The following is a 24,735-nucleotide window of genomic DNA, read 5'->3' on the forward strand; positions in this document are numbered from 1 at the left end:
GGAAAAAAATGTATTGTTCCATTCAGAACGAAACTATTGAAAAATAATTTTCGTTCCAAACCCTGCTTTGTTTACAAACAGAGTAAAACAACTTATATAGTTTGGCTTCTGATGGGGTACAACAGTTAAATTAAGCTCATGAGGCATTTATAAGTTATATTCTTCAAGAATCAAATTGGTACATATCATTCATTTATAAATCCCTTAAATAGCTGTATCCCCATTAAAAGGAAAGTTTACCCAAAATCCAGAAACTCCCAAGTGATTTCATACGTCAAAACAAGTTCAGTGGAGTTTAATTCTTGAAGTTCGAGGTGTTATTACCATTGCACCATATAATGTAAACATAAGGCCTAGGTGCTCTACAGGTTAGCATACAGTGCACTCTGAAAGTAGTTAGACCCCTCGACTTTTTCCACATTTTGTTACGCTACAGCCTTATTCTAAAATGGATTAAATAAAAAAATGTTTCTCAGCAATCTACACAGAACACCCCATAATGACAAAGCAAAAACAGGTTAAAAAATTTCTGCACATTAATTCTAAATAAAAAACACAACTACCTTACTTACAGAAGTATTCAGACCCTTTGCTATGAGACTCAAAATTGAGCTCAGGTGCATCCTGTTTCCATTGATCATCCTTGAGAAGTTTCTACAACTTGACTGTAGTCCACCTGTGGTAAATTCAATTGATTGGACATGATTTGGAAAAGCACACACCTGTCTATATAAGGTCCCACAGTTGGCAGTACATGTCAGAGCAAAAACCAAGCAATGAGGTCAAAAAGGTATTGTCCGTAGAGCTCTGAGACAGGATTGTGTCGAGGCACAGATATCGGGAAGGGTACCAACATTGTTTTATAGCATTGAAGAACACACTGGACTCCATCCTTCTTAAATGGAATAAGTTTGGAATTACCAAGATTCTTCTTAGAGCTGGCCGACCAGCCAAACTGAGCACTCGGGGGAGAAGGGCCTTGGTCAGGGAGGTGACCAAGAACCTGATGGCCACGCTGACAGAGCTCTAGAGTGCCAGACGGAAGCCAGTCCTCAGTAAAAAGGCACATGACAGCCCACTTGGAGTTTGGCAAAAGCCACCTAAAGGACTCAGACCATGAGAAACAAGATTCTCTGGTTTGATGAAACCAAGATTGAACTCTTTGGCCTGAATGCCAAGTGTCATGTCTGGAGGAAACCTGGCACCATCCCTACGGTGAAGCATGGTGGTAGCAGCATCATGCTGTGGGGATGTTTTTCAGCGGCAGGAACTAGTCAGGATTGAGGGAAAGATGAACGAAGCAAAGTACAAAGAAATCCTTGATGAAAACCTGCTCCAGAGCACTCAGGAACTCAGACTGGGGCAAAGGTTCACCTTCCAACAGGACAATGACCGAGGGCAAAAAAGCCAAAAATGCAGGAGTGGCTTCAGGACAAGTTTCTGAATGTCCTTGAGTGGCCCAGCTAGAGCCCAGACTTGAACCCGATCTAACATCTCTGGAGAGACCTGAAAATAGCTATGCAGCGACGCTCCCCATCCAACCTGACTAAGCTTGAGAGGATCTGCAGAGAAGAAATGGGAGAAACTCCCCAAATACAGGTGTGCCAAGCTTGTAGCGTCATACCCAAGAAGACTCAAGGCTGTAATCACTGCCAAAGTTGTTTCAAAGTACTAAGTAAAGGGTTTGAATACTTACGTAAATAAGGTATCTTTTTTTTATACATTTGCAAAAAAAATCTAAATACCTGTTTTTGCCTCATTATTGGGTATTATGTGTAGATTGATTAGCATACACATATATATACATATACATACATACATACATATATATTTTTTTTATATTCATTTTTGAATAAGTCTAACTTAAAAAAATTAAAAAAAAAGTGGAAAAAGTCCAGAGGTCTGATTACTTTCCGAATGCACATACCCCCCGTCATAAATGAATAGGGTGAGAGACAACCGACATTGTGCCACCTTACATTGCGATAAATAGACATAGGCTATTTAATATTTTGGACTAATATGAAAACAGCAACCAAGTAACGGTCCCGCTCAGATGTTTGTGATAAACAATCATTCAATAAAGTAAAGTTAAGCTACTTACTCATTAGATATGAAAAATATATATAATCCAGGACACCAGGGTTTGTGGGCATCAAAATCCCTGTGATTGCAAAAGCAAACTAACTGCTCCTCATCATTACGTATTCAACATAACGTATTCAAAATCTCTGCAGCACAAACATTCCTCATTCGAGGAATTGGAGCATAATTGCCAAAACTGCACCACCAGTCTGTGTTGATCCTGGGCATGGGTTGGGTCAGTGGTGCAGCTACTGCTGCGGCAGCTAGGGCAGCGACGGCCAACTGAAGCTCAATTTGCCTCAATTCTACATCCAAATACTCAGGCTCAAATAAATACGGTTCGACGACACCGTCGGCGACATTCCAGTAGGGTTCTTCACAACTTGCGAGTATTTTGTCGTCAGACAGATTTGTAGGTTGTTGTTTACCTTGTATAACTAATGTGTAACGCGGTCTACACTTCTCAGAAAAAAACACATCTGGGAATAAGGTCATAATGTGAAGTTTCTACATAGCAGGGATTACCCCGAGAGCACACATGCACAGTTGTTATCCATCTCAGCTACTGTGGCAGTCACCAACATAAAACAATTATATCAATTAGGGCAAATGTTTCAAGTGTAAAAGTACACATTTCCTGACTCAAAACCGCTAATACTTTTGAAAAAAATACCTAATTTTGACGTCAGACAGATTTGTAGGTTGTTGTTTACCTTTAAATATAACAGTACACAATTTCTGAATCATCAATTCACTAGCAACGGAGCAGTGCGAGGCCTGCATCCAGCAACGTCACGAGTCACGTGACCCTTTTTTGCAGCTGTTTCAGTACAGCACTACATGGAGAGAGGGGGGGGGAGAGGGATAACTCCACTTAACTATGTATGGAATCCCTTGGGAGTTTGTGGATTTTGGGTAAACTTATCCTTTAAGGTGAGTGGATCAAATCCTATTTGTAGTTAGAAAGTGCTGTACATCAAATTCCTTCGAGCATGGATAAATATTGAAGAGCATCTGACCATGTGTCAATATGGCTAGTGTGCATCAATATGGCTAGTGTCTAGACATGCTGAGAGGACAAAGCTAGCATGGAACCTTAAGTACAGCTGTGCATAGGACAGTAAGTTATACAGGGTTCACTTCAGGGGTGTCTGTTGTTTGGGGAGGACCAACCATCTCCTGCCACTGTTATCCAGGACAGGAAGCCAAATCCAGATTATAATCCAGCATGCCCCCTGCTGCAACGCTGCTTATTAATATCTCCTCCCAGAGCTATGTGGCCTGCCTGGGCTGCTATCAAGACAAAGAGTGCTATAGACAAAAGGCCCTATTCAATCTAACCCAGGCCAGCAATATAATATTACTTGAGGATTTAGATAGGCTAGCTAGTTAAGAAACTGTAAACATGGTTGAGATACACAACAACTGTGGTTTATCAATCATGCGTTTAGCCATTAAGGGCCGAAACCAGAATGAAGCCTGATATAGCCTATATTGTGTTTACCTTAGAGGAGGGTCAAGTCCAGGTTTATTAAAGCTTCTAGATGCTGGGCATCACAATGGAAATATTCTGAGTAGGGCCTTAAGTTACATACAAAGGTTGTCATGACCGACGCTGACCCCTCCGTCTTGGGGTAAGGACTGGGCACAGTCCACTGAGTGAAACACTACTGACCCACATTGCCGGAGATAATCATCATGTCATCTACGGCATCTGTCATAAGGCATGTCATCATCACAGCACAGCAACAGAAGCACCAGATAAATCCCCTCGTTTACTGCCACGTGACAGAGCAGCCAGCTGGCAGGGGATGCCGTCACACATTACAGTCAAGGCTGGTATCTGATTGGAAGCGAAAGGACAGCCTTCAACCATGGATGGCAGCAAGGGGCCAAATGAATAGGGCCTAGTGCAACAGGAGCTGCTGGGCATTCAAAAGGGCTGGAAGATAGGGCCATTATGGCAGGACATTGAGGACAATAGGACTGACTATATATATCAGCAGCTCCTATCCGTTTCTGTTCTGACTCAGACCTGGCTAGCATGGTTAAAACTGCACTGGCTGAAAGAAGCACTCAAAAAAGGCCTTGATTGACAACAATAGCGCCAAAACAAAATAAAAACAATACACTAGGGGAAATGTGCAGTTGAGCTGCATTACTTAGGGAGGTGCAGCATGACGTAATGCACCAAAATACACTATTCCCCTTGCATAACTTCCTTTCCCTGCAGAGAGTGAGAGAGAGGATACTCACAGCATAGGCACCGATTAAAACAGCAGCGTTGGCCCTTTTCCGCTGGTCAAAGCTGGTGTAGTGTACGAGTCGCTTTCTGGTCAGTGTGAAGGACTGCAGACAAAAAGGAGAAAACACACGTAAGGAAAAAAACTAAACGATTAAAACTTCACATTAAAGCCATTTAGATTAGAACAATTGATCAAGATATTCAAACACTGGATGAGTCAAACTCTACTAAACCATGTCTAAACAACAATGGTTAGGTGACCATAGTACTGTACAACCTATGCATGATCATGTATTTATATGTGGCATAAACATACGCTAGGCCTATATAAAACAGTTAGTGGCAGTAAATAGAAATCAACAACGATGAACTCGTCAGCTTCCTATTTTCTACTCAAGAGAAAGATGCAAGAACATGGCAGTTTTGGAGCTAATTAATAGACCTGAAAGCACATCTAGTTCTGGCTTGTATATGATATTACATTATATGAAAGGTTTTTTCCGCCATTGAAATCATTGGGCGGGCCGCCTAAGTGTTTTCGGGCCGCCCAGGACAAACTGTAAAAAAAATAGAGGAAAAAAACGAAAAAAACTTTTTTTTTTTACGTCATTTTCAGGATGGAAAAAGGCTTTCAGTGTAAACTTAAAATGACTAAAATCAGATGTAAATTTGTTTTAGAATTATAAATCTTTGAGAACTAACAATCACTAGCTAGACAGTCAGGGAGAATTGAAAAAAAAATCCAAAACCAATGAATTTCGCAGTATTGATTTTATGTTTCAGCAAAAGAACAGCATTAGCCATGGCAAAATGCATAGAATTGCAGGAAATTTGCTTTAAAACTGCACAAATCTCTCAGCGCCATGGAGAAATTTGTAGAATTGCAGGAAATTGGCTTAAGAATTCACTAAATCCCGCAAGATGGGGGCCGACACACCCATTGCCACACACCCATTGCAGCGACCACCACCTAAGCCCCTTTTTGATCCAGAAAAACCCTGATATGTACTGATGCAGACAGGACGTCGCCACCGCTGGCAGGACAGGTGGGCTGCAGGTGTGTGTGACAGTGTCTGTGCCGCTGTCAGTGTTTTCATTCAGAATCACTGCCCGAGGGGGCCAAAGCACTTGGAAGCAGCAAAGGCAAGCTAGAAGACACACATCCATAGACACATCCATAGACACACATCCAGTCGGTGCTATATAGGCCTAACCAGAAATGTGAGGAGCACCATGCTCAAGTCTCTATACTAATTGAAGTGTGGTATGGAAATGAAACTGCAGAGGCTTGTAAGGATGACCTCAGTCTTTTCCTCAGAGGAAAACAGAGGCAGCAACTTCCATTGGACGGTGTGGGAGGAATATTTTACCATAGCAAAAGACATCGGGCCTGGTCATGAATCAATACCATCATCTAGGCCTGAGGGAAGTGATCTACTTGTTGCATTCATGCCACCAATATGCTAGTCTTAATAGAGAAAGTAAATTGCTATATGACAGAGAAATGTAACCACGAAAACATAGCCTATATTGGATTCGGGGGAAAACAGACTTAATCTGCTGTAATGTTTTCACTTCATATGTAAAATACTTCAGACTATCTAACAAGGTTTGCTAGAAGATGTAGGCCTAGACCTAAAATAGTAGGCCTAAACCTCCAAGATATTGAAGCAATACACGTGGATGGATTTGATTTATGGTTTTGTAATGTTTATGAAATTATTTGGGAAACGGATTGAATCTATTGACTTCAAATGTAGTGAGCAGTGACCACAAGAGATGTTTACACTTCCTTGATCCTCTCTGGGTAACGGTCAGGGTAAAAAAACTGTTGAAATGCATCACTAAACAGGTTAAGTTAGACGAAACTGAGGCCAGGCCAGACACATGCATGAGTGGTGAGAGGATGTGGAAACAGGGTAGGTGAGTGGGGGCAAAAACACAAATCAAATGGACTCAGGTCCAACAGGTGTGGGATGGTCAAAGCGTAATTGTCAAAGGGATAACCTGACTCATTTCGGACATTTCAGCCTCCAAACTGTACAATTTCAGCATTTCTCAATCAGGGTTGTCCACTTTTCCTTGTCTTTTTCTCTCCAGACGATACTCAGCTTGTCATGCAGCAGATCCAAACCAGTGAGGTTCAAAGGAATGCCGTCCCTAAGGCAACAAGCTGTTCATAACAAACACCGGAGGGCGAAGCGCGGTGGCATGGACAGAAATAGGGGGGATGACAGTGGTAAAAACATCATGCTTGCTTGAGACTTTACCTTCAACATTGACCAACATCTACATATGACAGACCTACAGATTGTCTGCATCGACGGAAAATTGACAGGACAAAAAGACAGACGCAGAACCTCTATTAATGACACTATCTGAGAGTTACATGCACAAGGTGGTAGAAAGACATGAGTTAGACAAGTGGTTCTCAACTGGTTTTGCCTCGGGACCCAAATTGTACCAAGTTGTTTCAGTCGCAAAAAATAAATCACCAAAATACAATCTGAAAAACTATTTTTTTATGCTATAATTGATGGTAAATGTAGCAATTATACGTCAATGGAACAACATGCCCATCTCTTTCATTTTCAATAATTAAATTATACTAATATTCTTGATGAAGAATGTTAATAAACTCTGGTTTGAGACCACAAAATCAACCAAAATAGCACTGCTAACAGCACTATATTAAAGATACTGTGACTGAAGAATGAACAAAAGTCTGAGGTAACATTATTATTTTTTTAATTATTCAGAATTTCTACACAATTTCTACCTGGTTTATGTCATTTAAGGTCAGACTGGAGTATTTGTTTTTAATAAAAATAAATACATGTTTTTTTTATTACTCAGACACCCTGGACCCATTCAGTTGAGAATAACCAAGTTAGACAAAAGCGATGGGACCTCCCCTTGACTAGGGTCTTGTAAAGGTTTTGGCCTTAAAAGGGCAATTGAAAACTAAAATTGAGTAGACCTAGCTAGTGCTTCACATCTCCTAGACCCCACTTAAATTTGAAGATAATTGAGATGGCTGAACAAGCAACATATCTGGAGAATTGATGTACCCGGAATGTCAATAAGAACTCATAAATACTCAGGTTAGCCTAACAAACTAACTTCATGTAAAATCTTGGCATAAAATGGAGTTATAAATCATAAACCGCAACAATGTAATTACTCCTGGATAAAAGCCAGGCCCTGATTGAACTCGAATTCTAATGCACATCAACAAATAATAACAAAGGTAGACCTATAAACAAAATGCCTCTCCTGTTACCAAAAGTGATAACACTCCGATTTCATTTGCACCAAACATGACAAACAGTATTATCTAATCAGTCTTTTTGGAGGCTCCAGAATAGACAAGAATATAGCTGTAGCTTATACTACAAGTTGGACTAGATTGTGGTGTTGTGTCAGCCCAATAAAACTGCTGACCAACTGGGTGCAATGAGGACCAGCTTATCCTGGCATCTCCAATGACTCTCTCTGTCCGACGGAAAGTGACATCGCAGCTTTGGGACAGGTGTAGGGTGGCTAAAAAAAGAACACAAATAACTTTGCCAAAGCCCTAATTTACACGGTCTGAGGACTTTTGTTTTGTCCATTCATTCCATTCCTACCCTTCAAGTTTTACAATGCGAGGCACTGCCAAACAGAAAAATGTTTGGGAGGGCCTATGAATTTATTACTGTCCTTGCAAGTAACTAAACTCTAGGCGAGGGAAAAATGTGTGGTTTTTGTAATTATCTAATAACTAACCCCATAAAACACACTACTGTATGCGTTGCCATGTTTTCAAATGTCACAAACCTTGCAGTTGTCAATTAGGGTGTGGGAGGTAGAATTCCACAAGTGGTTTTGTTGTCGCAGATGCATATTGTACATTCTTACTGAGGGAGGTAATGCTTGAGATAGAGGCACATGACTTACCTTCAGCTTTTTGTTGAGTTTACAACAGTATCTATACAGCATGGCTAGGTTGAGGGGTCCAAAATCTGCATAGAAGCTGAAATATAATGAACATTTAAAAATGTCAGACTACTTAAACATATTTCAATTCTTGATATTCTAAATAGAAATGTCTAATACAGAGATGACTAAGCTATCCTATTCAGTAATTAACCCCATCTGTTATATGTATTATCAATTAAATATATGTATATTGTAACCACAGACAGTTAGTTGGTTTTACTTTTCTGTTCAGCGGGGAGGGTTAGACTTAGGCAAACCATTGGTCAACCCCAAGCAGAGTGGAACACAATGGTTTTATTAATCTGAATTGGAAAACGTATAATGAAAAGCTGTTACATAATTGCAAAGAAAGCTCCTCAACAGCCCAAGCGACTTGTTGCCGCTGCGCAATAAAGTGTAGCTAATCAAATGCACTGAAGCGAATGAAAGTGAGAAGAGATTCTGGGAGGGAGGACAAAACTTACTTTTCATAGATAAATTCGTCATCCGTGCAGAAGTAGTGCGTGTTTGCAGTGCTTTTTGGTTTGCTTCTTAGGGTAGCAAAATATAATCGATCTGAAAAAAACATGGACACATTTAACAACAAACATTGCGGGACCATAAAAACCGCCATCCACCACACACTTTACAAAGGAAGAATGCGTTTATGGCAACATTGTTTTTACTCATGCGACTGTATCACTCGCTTCCCGCAAGCCGTCATTAAAAAGTAGCTGACTTGCCGTACGAAGCTTGCTACGTTCAATCAAATGTCAGTTTTAAACTCAAAATGGAGGTTAATTCGCTAGTTTCATTTACTTTGAAAATATGAGTAATCAAGTTAGCAGTTCTCGAACACATGTGTCAATCACAGACAGAGAGGAGCCTGACCAGTACGTTGGCTCGCGAGGTGCAAAGGCTCGCTCGCGCTAACTAGTCAGTAGCCAGGTTGGCGAAATACTAACGTTATTGAGTTGGCAAACTTGATAACTGTTAGTTAACGTTAGCAAGTTTACACAACTACCTGATTTCCACTTACCTTTTATAAATTCAGAAGCTCCTATCAATTCTATGTCGTCTGCCATTTTAAACAAAGTTGAAAGAATAGCAGAATGTTTAAGACTGTCGAGAGGCATCGACACAGACACAAGTTGCAAATAAGTTAACGAGTAAACTGGGAAAAAGTTAGCTAGATAACGGTATCAGACTATTCTATATATATATAGATATATATATTTTTTTAAAGTACAGTAATGAAGTTAGCTGGATAGACAGAAGCTATCCTAGTTGCTAGCCACGCACTTTGCTCTACTCTGTCTAGGCTGAAAGAATAAATTAGACGTCATTTGGACATTCCAATTCGAAATCCATGCCCAAGGATAAAGTGAAGCCCTGCACCAAAAAATATTTGCATGCCTCTTGGTTTCATTCCGCGCTGCGTTAACAACGGAGGAAAATATCAACAAACAACAGACGTCCTCTTCACTTATTTCCGACACCGCACAAATCTTTTCCCTGCCATGATTGCGGATCGGGACGTCACATGGTAACCATCCAATCACCACACAAAGGCACGTTGCCAGGTCATGTCTACCTCAACCAATCAGCGATCAAAATCACTGTGCCTATACTCAACAATGGAGTTAAGGGCACAGTAAACAGTATAATAAAAACTCTATAACAGTATGTGTAAGTAACACTGTATAAACAGGCCTATATGAGTAACACACTTTGTATGCCTGTTCAGCATGGCCCAGTGAATTATTGACAAAGTTATAGCTGACAGGATATGCAAAATAACATAATGAGAATGAGATGCTATTAGATTTCCCATGAGCAGATTCTGCATCCAACTGACCAAATTACACAATATTTTACATCTGAGTTAACAAAGATTAATTAATCAATATGGCCCGAGGGGGTGTGGTATATGGTCAATATACCACGGCTAAGGGTTGTGCTAAGGCATGACGGAGTGCTAGGACACAGCCCTTAGCAGTGGTATATTGGCCATATATCACAAACCCCGATGTGCCTTACTGCTATTTTAAACTGGTTACCAACAGTGGTGGAAAAAGTATTCAATTTTCATACTTGAGTAAAAGTAAAAGATACCTTACTAGAAAATGACCCAGTAAAATACAACTTGAGTAAAAGTCTAAAAGTATTTGGTTTTAAATATACTTAAGTATCAAAAGTAAAAGTACAAATAATAATAAAAAATCCTTATATTAAGCAAACCAGACGGCACAATTTTCTTGTTTTGTATTTATTTACGGATAGCCAGGATCACACTCCAACACTCAGACATCATTTAGAAACATGGCATTTGTGTTTAGTTAATCAGCCAATTCAGAGGCAGTAGGGATGAGCAGGGATGTTTTCTTGATAAGTTTGCGAAATGGACCATTTTCTGTCCTGCTAAGCATGCAAAATGTAACGAGTGCTTTTGGGTGTCAGGGAAAATGTATGGAGTAAAAAGTACAGAATTTTCTGTAGGAATGTAGTGAAGTAAAAGTAAAAATTGTCAAAAATAGAAATAGTAAAGTACAGATACCCCCAAAAACTACTTAAGTAGTGCTTTAAAGTATTTTTACTTAAGTACTTTACACCACTGGTTACCAACATTATTAATGTTTTGTCATACCCATGGTATACGGTCTGATATACCATGGTTTTCAGCCAATCAGCATTCAGGGCTCGAACCACCCAGTTTATAAAATGCTATGTAAACCGCCGAGAACTATTGGTCCATGGCAAGCAGAAAGATTTGTACACTTTTGGGTAGCAAAGGGTTAATCGTATTAAATTGTTCCCCACAAGCCCCTGACCAAATTGATATGATAACCTCTCCAACAAAGTAGCTTTCTATGTTTTTCACATATTTATATATGTTGTAGCTACAATAGAATGTTCGCCGGCTGATAAAATAATGTTGACACAAATTAAAATGTTCGCATACTAATTGAAAATGACTATTAAACAACAATAGAACATTCTACATACACTATATGACCAAAAGTAAGTGGACACCTGCTCGTCGAACATCTCATTACAAAATCATGGGCATTAATATGGAGTTGGTCCCCCCCTTTGCTGCTATAACAGCCACCAGTCTTCTGGGAAGGCTTTCCACTAGATGTTGGAACATTGCTGCGGGGACTTGCTTCCATTCATCCACAAGAACATTAGTAAGGTCGGGTGATCAGGCCTGGCTCACAGTCGGCATTCCAATTCATCCAAAAAGTGTTCAATGAAGTTGAGGTCAGGGCTTTGTGCAGGCCAGTCAAGTTCTACCACACCAATCTCTACAAACCATTTCTGTATGGACCTCGCTTTGTGCGGAGAGGCATTGTCATGCTGAAACAGGAAAAGGCCTTCCCCAAACTGTTACTACAAAGTTGGAAGCACAGAATCGTCTAGAATGTAATTGTATTCTGTAGCGTAAGATTTCCCTTCACTGGAACTAAGGGGCCAAGCCCAAACCATGAAAAACAGCCCCAAACCATTATTCCTCCTCCACCAAACTTTACAGTTGGCACTATGCATTCGGGCAGGTAGCATAGTGCATAGTCTCCTGGCATCCGTGTTCTCCTCTGTTAGCGTTCTCCTCTGTTAGCAGACGCTCTTATCCAGAGCGACTTAGAAATTGGTGCATTCACCTTATGATATCCTTCTCCCGGATTCGTCCGTTGGACTGCCAGATGGGGAATTCATCACTTCATCATTTCCACTGCTCCAGAGTCCTCCGAAACATGACACGCCTGCCCGCCTACTTCTTATCACACTGCTCTCTTAACCCTAATGTCAGATGCACCAATGTGTCAGAGGAAACACCGCTCGACTGATGACCGGAATCAGCTTGCACAATTTGATGACATTTTACACAAATAAAACAGGGACAACTTTTGGCTCCTGAGCACCTCTCAAAACTACTGGCTGAAATTATTTTTTAAAAGTTTGAAAGTGCTTCTTTAACAAAAGGTAAATAAATATGTTTGCTTTACATAACTTTTTGTTGTTGTTTTACAGCTAATTTCCTGCAATTCTACACATTTTGCCATAACTTATGCCATGTTAATATGATATCTGAATGAGAGTGACTAACAAAATTCATTGCAGTTTCCCTGGAGATCAGGGCCGCTGGGCACGTGCCCTGCGTGCCCGGTCGGTAATTCGGCCATGATTACTACAAGTTAAGATCGCTGGCTAGACTAAGTAACCAATCTCAAAATGTTAACTGACATGGGCTAATTGAGTGACTGTCAGTGAGTGACATATAACAAGAGGAAAACTGCTGGTGAATAACCAAGTTTCCAAATTGAAAGGTGTGCTCTGCCATTTGTTGTGTTGTCTCAGCATGATAATGCAAAGATTTAGGTAAACACAAAAGGAACATTGGTGTTTCATAAGCTCTTCTGTCCCTGACCACCTTAAAACGATGCTCTGTAACCTTCAACCTTACATGTTATTTAATGAAGTATGTTACCTAATCATTTTGTAGCCATTAGTTCAGTGGCTGCTTGACACATTTAATTGAAATTATGCAACTGGTGATTAGAAAAAAAGCCAGCCTTTCAGCAATTGGATTATTGCTGATGCCCTTGACAACCCTCAGCAGCCACTAACCATTACATATTGCAGAAGCCCTAAACTAAAATATACAATTTTTCCATAAATAGTGGAACTAGACATCATCTATAAAGGCTGAAGCTTTAATACTTCACTAGCTATGTGAGTTGATGCCCTCATTATCGGCAGTTTGTTAGAATGCAGTGTATATGACAAAAGTGTGCAAAGCTGTCATCAAGGCAAAGGATGGCTACTTTGAAGAATCTCAAATATAAAATATATTTTGATTTGTTTAACACTTTTTTGGTTACTACATGATTCCATGTGTTATTTCCTAGTTTTGATGTCTTCACTATTATTCTACAATGTAGAAAATAGTTTTTTTTAAATTAAGAAAAACCCTGGAAGGAGTAGGTGTGTCCAAACTGTTGACTGGTACTGTATATAAAACAATTGCCATATCAAAAACAGCATGCTTTCAATATTAATGTTTATATTTTTCAATAATAATAAATCAATATAAGAAATTGTTATTGAAATCAAAACACTACTCATATTAGAGCAAGTGGTAAAGCTTCGCATGACACCAATTTTTGCTATGTAGCACCAACAGATGGAACTATATGGTGTCTTATTAAAGGAGGCCTGGGTAAGCCCAAAATGTCAAATGATCCAATGTCAATTAATTATTTCTCAATTATGTTTTAAGATGCAAACGTCAAATATATGTCAAGAATCCTTCCTCCAAAGGACCCTTCTATGGATACAATTGTGAAAATCCCCAAAATCATGGTCCTGTTTTATTCTAGTTTCGTGCGGAATCACCCACATATAACAGACATACTTGGGCATTTTGAAAATGGGCTGCTGGGACTGATTATAGACTAAATCTATATGCACCGAACAAAAATAGAAACTCAAAATGTAAAGTGTTGGTCCCATGTTTCATGAGCTGAAATAAAAGATCCCAGAAATGTTCCATATGCACAAAAAGCTTATTTCTCTCAAATGTTGCGCATTTTTTTCATCCCTGTTAGTGAGCATTTCTCCTTTGCCAAGATAATCCATCCACGTGACAGGTGTGGCATATCAAGAAGCTGATTACACAACATGATCATTACACAGGCACACCTTGTGCTGGGGACAATAAAAGGCCACTAAGTTGTGCAGTTTTGTCACACTACAGAATGCCACAGTTTTGAGGGAGTATGCAATAGGCATAGTGACCGCAGGAATGTCCACCAGAGCTGTTGCCAGATAATGTAATGTTCATTTCTCTACCATAAGCCGCCTCCAATGTCATTTTAGAGAATTTGGCTGTCCAACCGGCCTCACAACCGCAGACCACGTGTAACCACGCCAGCCGAGGACCTCCACATCCGACTTCTTCACCTGCATGATAGTCTGAGACCAGCCACCCGAACAGCTGATGAAACTGTGGGTTTGGACAACCAAAGAATTTCTGCACAACTGTCAGAAACCGTCTCAGGGTAGTTCATCTGCATGCTCGTCGTCCTCACCAGGGTCTTGACATGACTGCAGTTCGGCATTAAAACCGACTTCAGTGGGCAAATAATGCTCACCTTCGATGGCCACTGGCACACTGGAGAAGGGTGCTTTTCACAGTTGAATCCAGGTTTCAACTGTACCGGGCAGATGGGCAAGCGGTTTGCAATAGTCAACGTTGTGAACAGAGTGCCCCATGGTGGTATGGGCAGGCATAAACTTCAAACAATGAACACAATTGCATTTTGTCGATGGCAATTTGAGTGCATAGAGATATCGTGACAGGATCCTGAGACCCATTGACGTGTCATGTTGTAGCATGAAAATGCATGGTCCCATGTCACAAGGATCTGTACACAATTCCTGGAAGCTGAAAATGTCCCAGTTTTTCCATGGCCTGCATACTCACCAGACATGTCACCCATTGAGCATGTTTGGGATGCTCTGGATCGACATGTACGACAGCGTGTTCCAGTTCCCGCCAATATCCAGCAACTTCGCACAGCCATTGAAAAGGAGTGCGACAACATTCACAAGCAACAGCCTGATCAACTCTATGCGAAGGAGATGTGTCGCACAAATGGTGGTCACACCAGATACTGACAGATTTTCATATCCACGCCCATACCTTTTTTCTTCTTTTTTTTCTCCCAAGGTATCTGTGACCAAAAGATGCATATCTGTATTCCCAGTCATATGAAATCCAGAGATCAGGGCATAATTCATTTTTCAATTGACTGCTTTCCTTATATGAACTGTAACTCAGTAGAATCTTTGAAATTGTTGCATGTTGCATGTTGCGTTTATATTTTTGTTCAGTGTAGCTAAAAAGCTTTCCCAATGGGGTTTCCTTGTTCTGTATGACATTTGGTGTAGTTATCAGCTGGGGTACCATGTGTTGATAGAATGAGCTGTAATGGGTGGCGCTCTATCTTGATGTACCCCCATGTATGGCCTTTGAACCCCCAAGGTCGGCCAATAGAGATTATACCCTGATGAAAACAGCTTGGCTGTCGAAACATTGGAAGTAAATGATTGCTCCTAGAGTGTGCAGCTTTTCTTTTTTAAAGGGCCCATAGCCTCTTGAGACCCAGCAATTCATTTTTGTCCTCTCTAGTGAACATCAGTTCTTGGTACGTATCGCTGAGGCCATACAGTCACTGTATTAAGTCCTGTTGTCCCTTTAAGAGGACATTGTAGGCTTTCAATGATATCACGTGTGGGGGTGTGACCTTGAAAGCTTCATCTTCCTGGTTCTTAAAAAAATGTCTGAGGTCAAAATTAGCACATTCTGTGGACATTTGAAAAGAAGTGTGTGAAATTAACATTTTTGTGAGTTTGATATTCAAATTCTTTCTGGTAAGTGAATATCTCAGGAATAGTTAAGGGAGTTGTCAGCACTGTGTAATACTTTTTTCCCCATTAAATAAGAGCTTATCAAGAAATGTCCTCTGTAGCGGACACCCGGATGTCGCAACTGTTTTTCACCTACTGTACCCATTGACTTTAATGTTATATTTGTTCATATTTACATCCCAATGACCACTACGGAGGACAATTTTGCACTTACAATAAAAGATAAATAACAATATTTATTCTAATTTCTTTCTTTCACCCCAAAGTGGACAATTATGTTAAATTTGGCCCTCTGGCCCATGGACTACAGTATATAGGAGTAAATAAATATATAGGTTGAGCAACTGAAACTTAAGATAATATTGTAGCGACCTTAGCCAAACACCTACTTTGCAACCTCGTCAAGAAGTTTGCACCTCTTGGAGTAATGGCTAAGATGTTGTTTGCTGGACTTGGGATCATCGAGTCGGGGCTATGAACCGAATTCACTCCCTTGGTCTCAGATGTGGGATGGTGCTTGTTTTATCTGATTAACTCAATGCAATACGCTACCAAGCTTGATCTCAGCTTAATCTCACCCTCAACATGGAATTTATCTTTATATAGAAACACAAGTAAGTAAACTGTGACACTAGAATTAGGTATCATCCTCTCGTACCAGTGTTTATGTGGGTCACCCACAATGAGAGGATGTGAGTGAGAGTGGACTGAAAGCAAACCCGTTTTATTGCCATCATGCACACCCACTGGGCACAGACGCCAAATCAACGTCTATTCCATGTTGGTTCAACGTAATTTCATTCAAATGACTTGACTCAACGTTGATTCAACGTATTGACCCTATGTGCGTACTCAGGGTTATTTGTTACTTTATTTAGGTAAGCACAAAATCATATACATTTGTGTTTTTAGTGAACCGTCCTTCAAAGAGGCTACCTCAGTAACGTCCAGAGTTTTTCCTGCCCAGATCACGGGTCATTAAAAATCAAGTAATTTCATTGTTGACCACACGTCTTTTCTTTTCTCTTGTATCCATCAATCATGTATCTGTGATAGAATGTCATTTGTCATAGCAGCTGTTTGTTTCACTTCATTCAATCATAGACTGCAATAAATACTGTACCTTTTCCCCTCACAGAAAAAAATCCCATAATATGGTTATTGCCAATCAATTGGAGCTAATGAGAGATACCACATTAAACAAATCCCAATCCCAGATGCTAGTAAAGGTTGATCTGGCAGCAATGAGATAGAGAATATGTTTTCCATCGATCCCGCTCACCTGCTATTAGAGAGATCCAGACCTGCTGAGGTGCTGCTGCTGCAGGTTGGCTCCAGTCACTGTGCTCTTGGGCCCTCCAGGACACAACGTCTGACATGCCTACATTGGAGTACAGCAAAAGGGAAGGTTTGGGGGCCACCCGGGGCCTCAGCGACAACTCTGTGGATCACTGTGCCCCTTCCAACCCCAGAATATGATCGATGTTTACCAAACGATAGAGGGGCTTTGTGAGTACTGTACCTCTGAGTGTGCCGGAGGAACGCAAAGCTAGGGATGGTGGGGTCAGGTAACCGCCTCAGGTTACTGCAATGTGATTGGCCCTCACATGGTGTTCCTGTTACAATGCAGCCACGGTGTGAATTTCAAGTTTCTCTCAGATTTATCAGCCACTAATTTATTTCCTCTCTATAGATAGATATCGATCTGCCCTATAAATGCTGGTCATTTTTCATTTAATTGCAGTGGTGTGCTGTGTATTATTTCACACACCATGCATTGATGAGTCTTGTTTGTATTTGGGGTCATGTGGAGACGACATGATACTCTGCCCATCTGACATCATGGAAAAACAGGACAAGTGAACCTGTAGCTGTAGGGAGAAGGCTTACCTGCACTGCTCAACACGGAACTCAAAGAAGGGAATGGTTGTACATGCAGTTTCCTCTAATCTGTACAGTATATTCTAAAGAACCACCCAGCCATAGGAGTATTAGACCAAGGGATTTGTCTTGAGAGGGTGTTTTATGATGTACTGTAAATTGGTATACAACTCGGTATGTGAGCTTCCAATAAAAACGGCATTGTTTTCAATCTAAAACACAAGAGAGTAAAATTAGGGAGTTGGTGACTTCTATAAGCAACAGATGCACATGACTGTTGTGAATAACTAGAGATTGAATAAAGCTCAGTGGTCACAACCTCCTCACCAAAGAGATCTGCATAGTCATTCACATGGGCTAGACCCATTCTTTCCTCTCTATTGTCCCTGCATCTGGGGGTGGTGAGTCAAAGCGGTTAGAACAGGCCACAAAAGGAGCTGAGCAACAAGCCTTGCCATAAACCCTTAAGCCCTCATACATTCACCACTTACTTGCATAACCACTCAATGAGCAAAGCTAAAACATACAATAGTTTACCTTCTCATTATATTTTCATTACTTAGAGTTTATTGAAAAGGTTCTGTCAAGTTGCCGCAGTCGGGAAGGAAAAAAGGTCAGCTTTGCCAGCAGTTACATAAGGTTTTCCATAGGTCTACACTTCACTGAAAGTGTAGACTGCATGCTTTCCAGTCAGACAAACCTGCAACTATTTCTGCTAGTTATCTGGAATAAGATCACCATGACTGCGTAAACACAGCCTAAGCACCTCAACATTTGTAGTGCCAAAGGGTTCTTCTTGCTGTTAAATCATTAGGTGGCAAGTATAACAAGACCATGCTATCAAGCTGGGTCAGCTAGATAGTTATTAATATCTGATAGGCAACTCCATGCGATGTCTATTTAATTTCTCTCAAGCACATCTAATTAGATTTTTGGAGCAAGTTATTGACTGGAATTAAATTGTTGCCAACCTGTCCTTAAAATATTTGTTTGAATCACAAATGATATTTTGCATTATGACAGACTAAGAGTGATGAGTCGCGCCTCCCGAGTGGCGCAGTGGTCCAAGACACGGCATGTCACTACAGGCCTGGGTTCGATCCCAGGCTATGTCACAACCGGCCGTGACCGGGAGTCCCATAGGGTGGTGCACAATTGGCCGAGTGTTGTCCGGGTTAGGGGAGGGTTTGGCCGGGGGGGCTTTACTTGGCTCATCACGCTCTAGAGACTCCTTGTGGCAGGCCAGGCGCCTGCAGGCTGACAACGGTCATCAGTTGAACGGTGTTTCCTCTGACACATTGGTGTGGCTGGCTTCCCGGGTTAAGCGGGCAGGTGTCAAAAAGCGCGGTTTGGTGGGTCATGTTTCAGAGGACGTATGACTCTGACCTTCGCCTCTCCTGAGCCTGTTGGGGAGTTGCAGTGATGAGACAAAATAGCAATTGGATATCACAAAATTGAGGAGAAAAAGGGGGTAAAAAATAAATACAAATTTGAAAAGTAAAAAATATTAAAAAATAAGAGTTATCACTGATGACTAACTTCTAGCTACATATTTCAATTTATCCAGGTCTGTGAAAAATATTTTACTCAAAATCATCTCCTGTTCTGGGAAAGATTTTTATTTGTAAATGTTTACAAAAAAAGTTGCAAAAAATCTCCAAATTGTATTATTTTTTTAATGTTATGACTAATACAGTAGCCAACAAACCTCTGCAGTCTAGTCTGCATTACCTTAGTGACCATCAACAAAAAATTATATAATTAATTGACCTAAGAAAGGACAGCAGCATGGAACTAAAACGATAAACTAGGGACAAAGAACATGAAAATATGTTTGTCGTAAAAGCCAGTATGCACTATAAGGCGCTTCAACAAACTGCTGAAACATACACCACTTCTACGCAGAAATCGAAGGTTTTTATTATAACAGTGTAAGGCATTAATACCCTGAGTTATACAAGCTAAGAGGGTAATGATAGTTAATGCAATAGGGGGAAAAGGACAACGATAACCAACTCATGTGGCTGAATGTTTCTAAACCAATAATTAATTTGCTTGAATATCGAGCCACAAGGGCCATAAATCATAATATAAATAGAAGCAGCGTCAGACTATTCAGTGACGTCACAGTAGTGTATCGGCTATGAGTCCTCAAGTCTCTCCAGTGCCTCTTCTTCTATCCACGACTGAAGGTGGAGATGTCAACATAAAAGGGGTGGGGAGACAACACATGGGCGTGGCTAGAAATGAGGGTTGGTGACACCCACTCCTTGGCATTCGATGATGTAGGTGTCATTGCTGGCATTCTCATCTTCTGCCTTGGTCACTGTAAACTTAGCCTGGGAATAAGGACAACACTTTCTATTGAAAAGTTGACTGGTTTTATAAAAGTTTATAAAACCATGAACATTAAAAAATGTGCGTCTTTGGAAATAAATTAAAAAAAAATTTGGGTCCCACCTGGGTGAGCTGCTCTGCCACATGGATGGCAGTCTGTGTGTGTAGGGTGACTGGGCCAGTGCGGATTCTGGAGGTGCCATTCGCCAAGGCCATGAAGAGGATGAGCTGCCAGAAAGTGTAAGACAAAGAGTTCAGTATGACTAAATAGAGTAAGTTCAAGTGGCTGCTGTTAGATGGAGAGTAAGGCAAAGACAGGGGTCAAGCACCTATTCAACTTGGAAGTTCACTTTACTTACAATTAGTATAGATCACTTACAGGACGACACCTAACATTGCGTTGTGAAATACCGGTGTGTGTGTGGTGTGTGTGTCATTGCTAACCTGGTCCTGGAGAAACTCATCCACACAGCCGTTGTGCCTTATATTCCTGAGCAGCATCTCTGCAGCCTCGAAGCCCACTTTGTCTGCATACACACCTGAGGCATAGGAGAAAGGCATTAGTTGTCAAATTGAATTACATTTTTATTTTTTTAGATCTGGACCCGTATTTTTGGTGTCTAATAGAGCAGAAGTGGGATCTAGGATCAGGTTCCCCCTTGTAATTGTTTTCATTATAATCTAAAAGGCAAAACTGATCCCAGATCAGCAGGCCTCTTATGGCGTCTGCATGCTTCCCAGACAAAACAGTTCGGAAGAGTTTGCGCATATATTATGACAAGATTTTGTGACATTTTAGTTAGCGTTGGACTTCGGTAATGGTGTCTGTCCGGACACACATTTTTCCCCTCAAGGCAAGCCGATGGCTACGCCCCTTCGTCTGATTGGTCCACAGTAGGGATTATTCAATAAAGCACTTGTCATTCAACGAGAGAACTCGTTTTCATTCAAATTTTTTCATTGAGAAATATTGCACCAAACATCTTTGTTTACTGTAAAATTGTGCGACTAAGATCTCTGCAAAAACGTCAAAATTAACCGACAGATTTCTTGAGTCATCTTAGATTAATTCTGACTATTTTCAGGAAGTGTATACTGGCTACTGCGTGTCAAAACGGACAAACAGTAATATTGCCTAAGGGAGTATGTGAGCACACTCGTTCGGTTCGCTTAGCTCAAAGCATGCCAACGCCTTTACTCTAAGCTTGAGTCATTTGTTTCCCTTAACAGGTGCACTGCACACGCCTCCTAACTCTGCTCCCAAGAGAACAAACTGTTGTTGCAGAAACAGACAATCTAAAAAAAAACGACCTACGGATGCATCTGCTGATGGCAATTTGAAAATAGTAGCCACTATTGCCAAACAAAATACAATGAGCAAGATTTTCCCTTTTCTCTATATTTTCCTATTTCTCCACCGTTGACAGCTTCCCTGTATGGCCTTAGAAATGTTCATGTTGAAGCACTACTTCACTCACCATCCAATCAGATATTACAGTTTCACATCCGAGCTAACATGCTAGGCATTCTCTGTCGGATGTTGCCGACTAGTGGCACATCGTGTACTGTACACTTAACAGACCAAGCAAGCACAAGAACAGTGGATTTCTCACCTTTCTTCCCAAGAGCTGACCCTGCAAATATACAGCCCGTGGAAGACTCTGCGATGATTCTGGTGAGGGTAGACAACATGTCAAAAATGAGGTAGAACTGCAAAGCATTTAAGACGGCAGATCGCCCATGGCAGTAAAAAAAAAGTTATAATAATAATTTAAAAGTACCCTTCTCTCGTCTATCCACCAAACTAGGGACAACATTATTTCAGATGACACCATCAATACACCCTCTACTAGTGCAAGTGGTTTGATAAGGATCGTCACCGAAAACATTGGCATAGTGACTGATACAGGTTTACTGAGGTCATACGGGTATTGGCGTCTTTTGACAGCGTTTACAGTCAGAGGGTTCACGTAACGGTAAAACGTCAGGTATAAGCTCACATGATGCCGTTGCCGCTCCCACAGGCCATGTCCTTCTCCTGCAGCGTTTGGATGTTTATGTACAGGTCCTTTATCTCTCTCCTGATAACTCTTGTCGCCGTCGTTGCCATGTCCTTGGCGAGCTGGAGGGAAACAAGTATGAGCTCACTCAAAATGTACTTAATTTTTTTTCTCCCACGTGCATAGAGGGTAGCACATGGATCGGTGGAAGGAACTGCTCCGTGGCGTAAACTTCACCTGTCCAGAAAAATCTAATTCATTGTTTGTAAGTACACAAGTGGAATAAGGATGAAAAACCACTCAACTCCATTACTTGAGTACTACATTATTACACAGGTAAAACATTAACTGAAATGTAAAATTCCTAGGCAATTCTAACCCAAAGCCATTCCTTTGTGCTGTACCTTATAGGGTAGCACCCCAGCAACAAAGGACCTGCCATATATCTTGGTGATGGTCCCTCGTTCGGTCATGGTGACGGGGCTCAGCTCACTCACTGGGTTTACCTTGGCCACCACCTCACCTCCACCTTTGGGGTAGTAGCCCCTATTCGAGACAGAAGAACAGTCCTTTTCTGGGGGGCCAGGCAGTATTATCCTACCAACAACTCTCCAACACGGGAAGGGATACTAACCTCATTCTCAAATCACAGTCAAAATGTACTCCAAACTTCTCCACGATGGGCTTGAATACCTGGAAGACATTTGTATGTATTACAGTATTTCCAATGGCATTTAACAACAATAAGAGAATGGCAAATAAGAGGATGTCGAGTGACAGTCATATACCAAGCCGTCCATCTACGGGCTTATCTATAGACACAGGGTATATAACAACTTGAGAGAAGTCCAATTCATGATTTCCCATGAACACAAGCCCCCATTACAACCACCTCTACAAACACAGGTTAGGTTAACCATACCTTTATGGTGTAGTCAATCTGCGGGGCCATGTCTGCGTTGGTGCCCCCCTTCAGACAGAGCTCCGAGGGTCCGTCAGCATACAGGGCACAGGGTAGAGAGACCTGCAGCAGCAGCCCAACACTCCTGGCGCAGAGCGACACGGAAGTACGAGTTAGATAGGAGACTAATGTAGTACCTTTTTCCCCCTATTTGTTTGGTGAAATTAAGTATTGAATTCTCTAGACACTTCTAGATATTGTTTTGGATAGTGTTTCTACGGGTATCAAATATGTCAGGTTGATAGTAACTACAAGGTTTTCAACACAAACTGTCTGTCCCATACTCCATTTGAATGTGTACTTTGGAAAAACAGAAGCAGCCTGACATGATTTACCCTGCTGTTTGGGGGTCTGCGGTGTGCTTCCCAGCCTTTATTTTCCCAGGGATGAGTGTGACTTCAGTAGATCCCACTGTGCCACCCTCTAGATTTCCACAACAAATGTCTCTCACCAACTCCAACCCTGACAGATGTTGTGGTCTTGTGAAAAGGGGAAGGGGGGCGGCGGGTTAACAATGAAAGGAACAAACGTCTTATTTCACTAGAAAAATATGTAGGCTTTGATATTATCTGTGCAGAATAACATAGGGAATGAAGGAAAATTTGAGTAGGCTAGCTCAGTTGTTGATAGGAATAAGTGAACAGCCATGTGCTTGCGCATTAACCAACAAAGGATCACATGAAAAATGTACGAGGGCATCTGCCGTTAAATATAAAACAAATTAGACAAGTTACAAATAAAGGCTGTAAAACCGTTATCAATTGTTTATCGGAGACGTACGTTAATGCTACATCTGCTTTGAGAAGAAAGGTCCTTTAGACCAACTTTGCTTTGTTTTCTGATTCACTAAACTTCTATCGGGTCGCCGGGGATCGCCCCAGGGCTATAGACTGCGACTAGAGTGAAGCTTTCATTTATTAGTAATGACATGTGGCGTTTGTTGTTATACATACCTCTATGATATTATGGCAAAGATTTATTAAATTAATTACCTTAATCCTGGTGTACTTCTACCTGCGCGGATTTTGTGTATTCTGATGGATGCGCCGTTGATGCAACTCAGTGCGGCGGTTACTCTCAAAATTTGCCCGCCCTGAAAGAGGACAAAACATGACAATGTACACAGTAAATACATATCCTAAGTTTACTGTCAAACCATTTTTATAAAATATGTAGTAGAAAGTGTATTTTAATCGTGTGAAATACTCACACCCTCCATTATACTTCCGTCCATTTCCACTGCTGCGGCCATTTTTGAAAAAATAAGACAAATATGTATACTTTTCAATGACTTCACCGCTCTACGAAATGTATTATTGCGGTCTTTAATGATGCGAAAACACGCCAATGTGGATGGTCTGCTCTGAAGTAGCCTTGGACAGCGCTTGTAGAAGACACTCGGCGGTGTCTGGGGCAGACAATACAGCAAGTCCAGCCGCGAACTTCCCCCAACAGTCACTGCGCAGTGCGGTAGTACTTAGGCCTAATCAATTAAAGCAATTTCTTATCACTGAGAAAAAAGTTACTTCCGCAATGGTCCCAAAAACGGGTTATATTTGAACTGGGATGTTCACATGTTATTCAAAAATGTCCATGGAATATATTGCTCAGCATAGGCTGCCACCACAGAGCTGCTACTCTTGAGTCTGTTGATAGTTAGCACATGCGCACTCGTGATCAGCAAGCAACGCAATGAACCCCACTCTCCCTGTTCAAACTTGGTAGTGGGGGGGAAAGGCTCATGGCTAGAAGGATTCCAATTTTAGTCAAATTAAGGTCAAAAGTTGTTGTTTTGTTCTTGCATTTTAGCGAATCCTTTTCCTAGCCCTAAC

The 24,735-nt window shown here is 41.1% G+C and overlaps 2 protein-coding genes across 7 annotated transcripts in view; both read right to left on the reverse strand.

Moving 5' to 3' along the window:
• Positions 1 to 9,825, reverse strand: part of LOC106613592 (dual specificity protein phosphatase CDC14AB) — a 54,819-nt gene extending 44,994 nt beyond the window's left edge. For all 6 annotated transcript variants that reach the window (XR_014378983.1, XM_045687382.2, XM_014216013.3 and 3 more), the window contains exons 1-4: positions 9,330 to 9,825; positions 8,776 to 8,866; positions 8,270 to 8,345; positions 4,342 to 4,434 (exon numbers count right to left, since the gene is read on the reverse strand). Coding sequence is in view for 5 of the 6 variants with exons in the window: in XM_045687382.2 (XP_045543338.2) it covers positions 4,342 to 4,434; positions 8,270 to 8,345; positions 8,776 to 8,866; positions 9,330 to 9,426 (357 nt within the window). In the remaining variant the exon portion in view is untranslated. The remainder of the gene's footprint in view (positions 1 to 4,341; positions 4,435 to 8,269; positions 8,346 to 8,775; positions 8,867 to 9,329) is intronic.
• A 9,675-nt stretch (positions 9,826 to 19,500) lies between these two features.
• On the reverse strand, positions 19,501 to 24,579 carry LOC100195223 (RNA 3'-terminal phosphate cyclase). Its single transcript, XM_014216017.3, has 11 exons — positions 24,114 to 24,579; positions 23,896 to 23,996; positions 23,239 to 23,382; positions 22,865 to 22,988; positions 22,577 to 22,635; positions 22,347 to 22,488; positions 21,943 to 22,064; positions 21,556 to 21,614; positions 20,387 to 20,481; positions 20,066 to 20,170; positions 19,501 to 19,944 (listed from the first exon to the last, which is right to left on the reverse strand). Exons 1-11 carry the CDS (start codon positions 24,153 to 24,155, stop codon positions 19,846 to 19,848), a joined length of 1,092 nt encoding a protein of 363 aa, XP_014071492.1. The 5' UTR covers positions 24,156 to 24,579; the 3' UTR covers positions 19,501 to 19,845.
• Positions 24,580 to 24,735: the final 156 nt, after the last annotated feature.

Source organism: Salmo salar, chromosome 10 (assembly GCF_965601325.2).
Source record: "Salmo salar chromosome 10, fSalSal1, whole genome shotgun sequence".
NCBI lineage: Eukaryota > Metazoa > Chordata > Actinopteri > Salmoniformes > Salmonidae > Salmo > Salmo salar.

Coding starts and splice junctions, on each gene's coding strand:
- LOC100195223 (XM_014216017.3), bottom strand. CDS start 24,155: ATGGCCGCAGCAGTGGAAATGGACGGAAGTATAATGGAGGGT. Junction 23,997..24,113: donor ACGGAAGTATAATGGAGGGT/GTGAGTATTTCA, acceptor GTCCTCTTTCAG/GGCGGGCAAATTTTGAGAGT. Junction 22,065..22,346: donor CTGGGGTGCTACCCTATAAG/GTACAGCACAAA, acceptor GTTTCCCTCCAG/CTCGCCAAGGACATGGCAAC.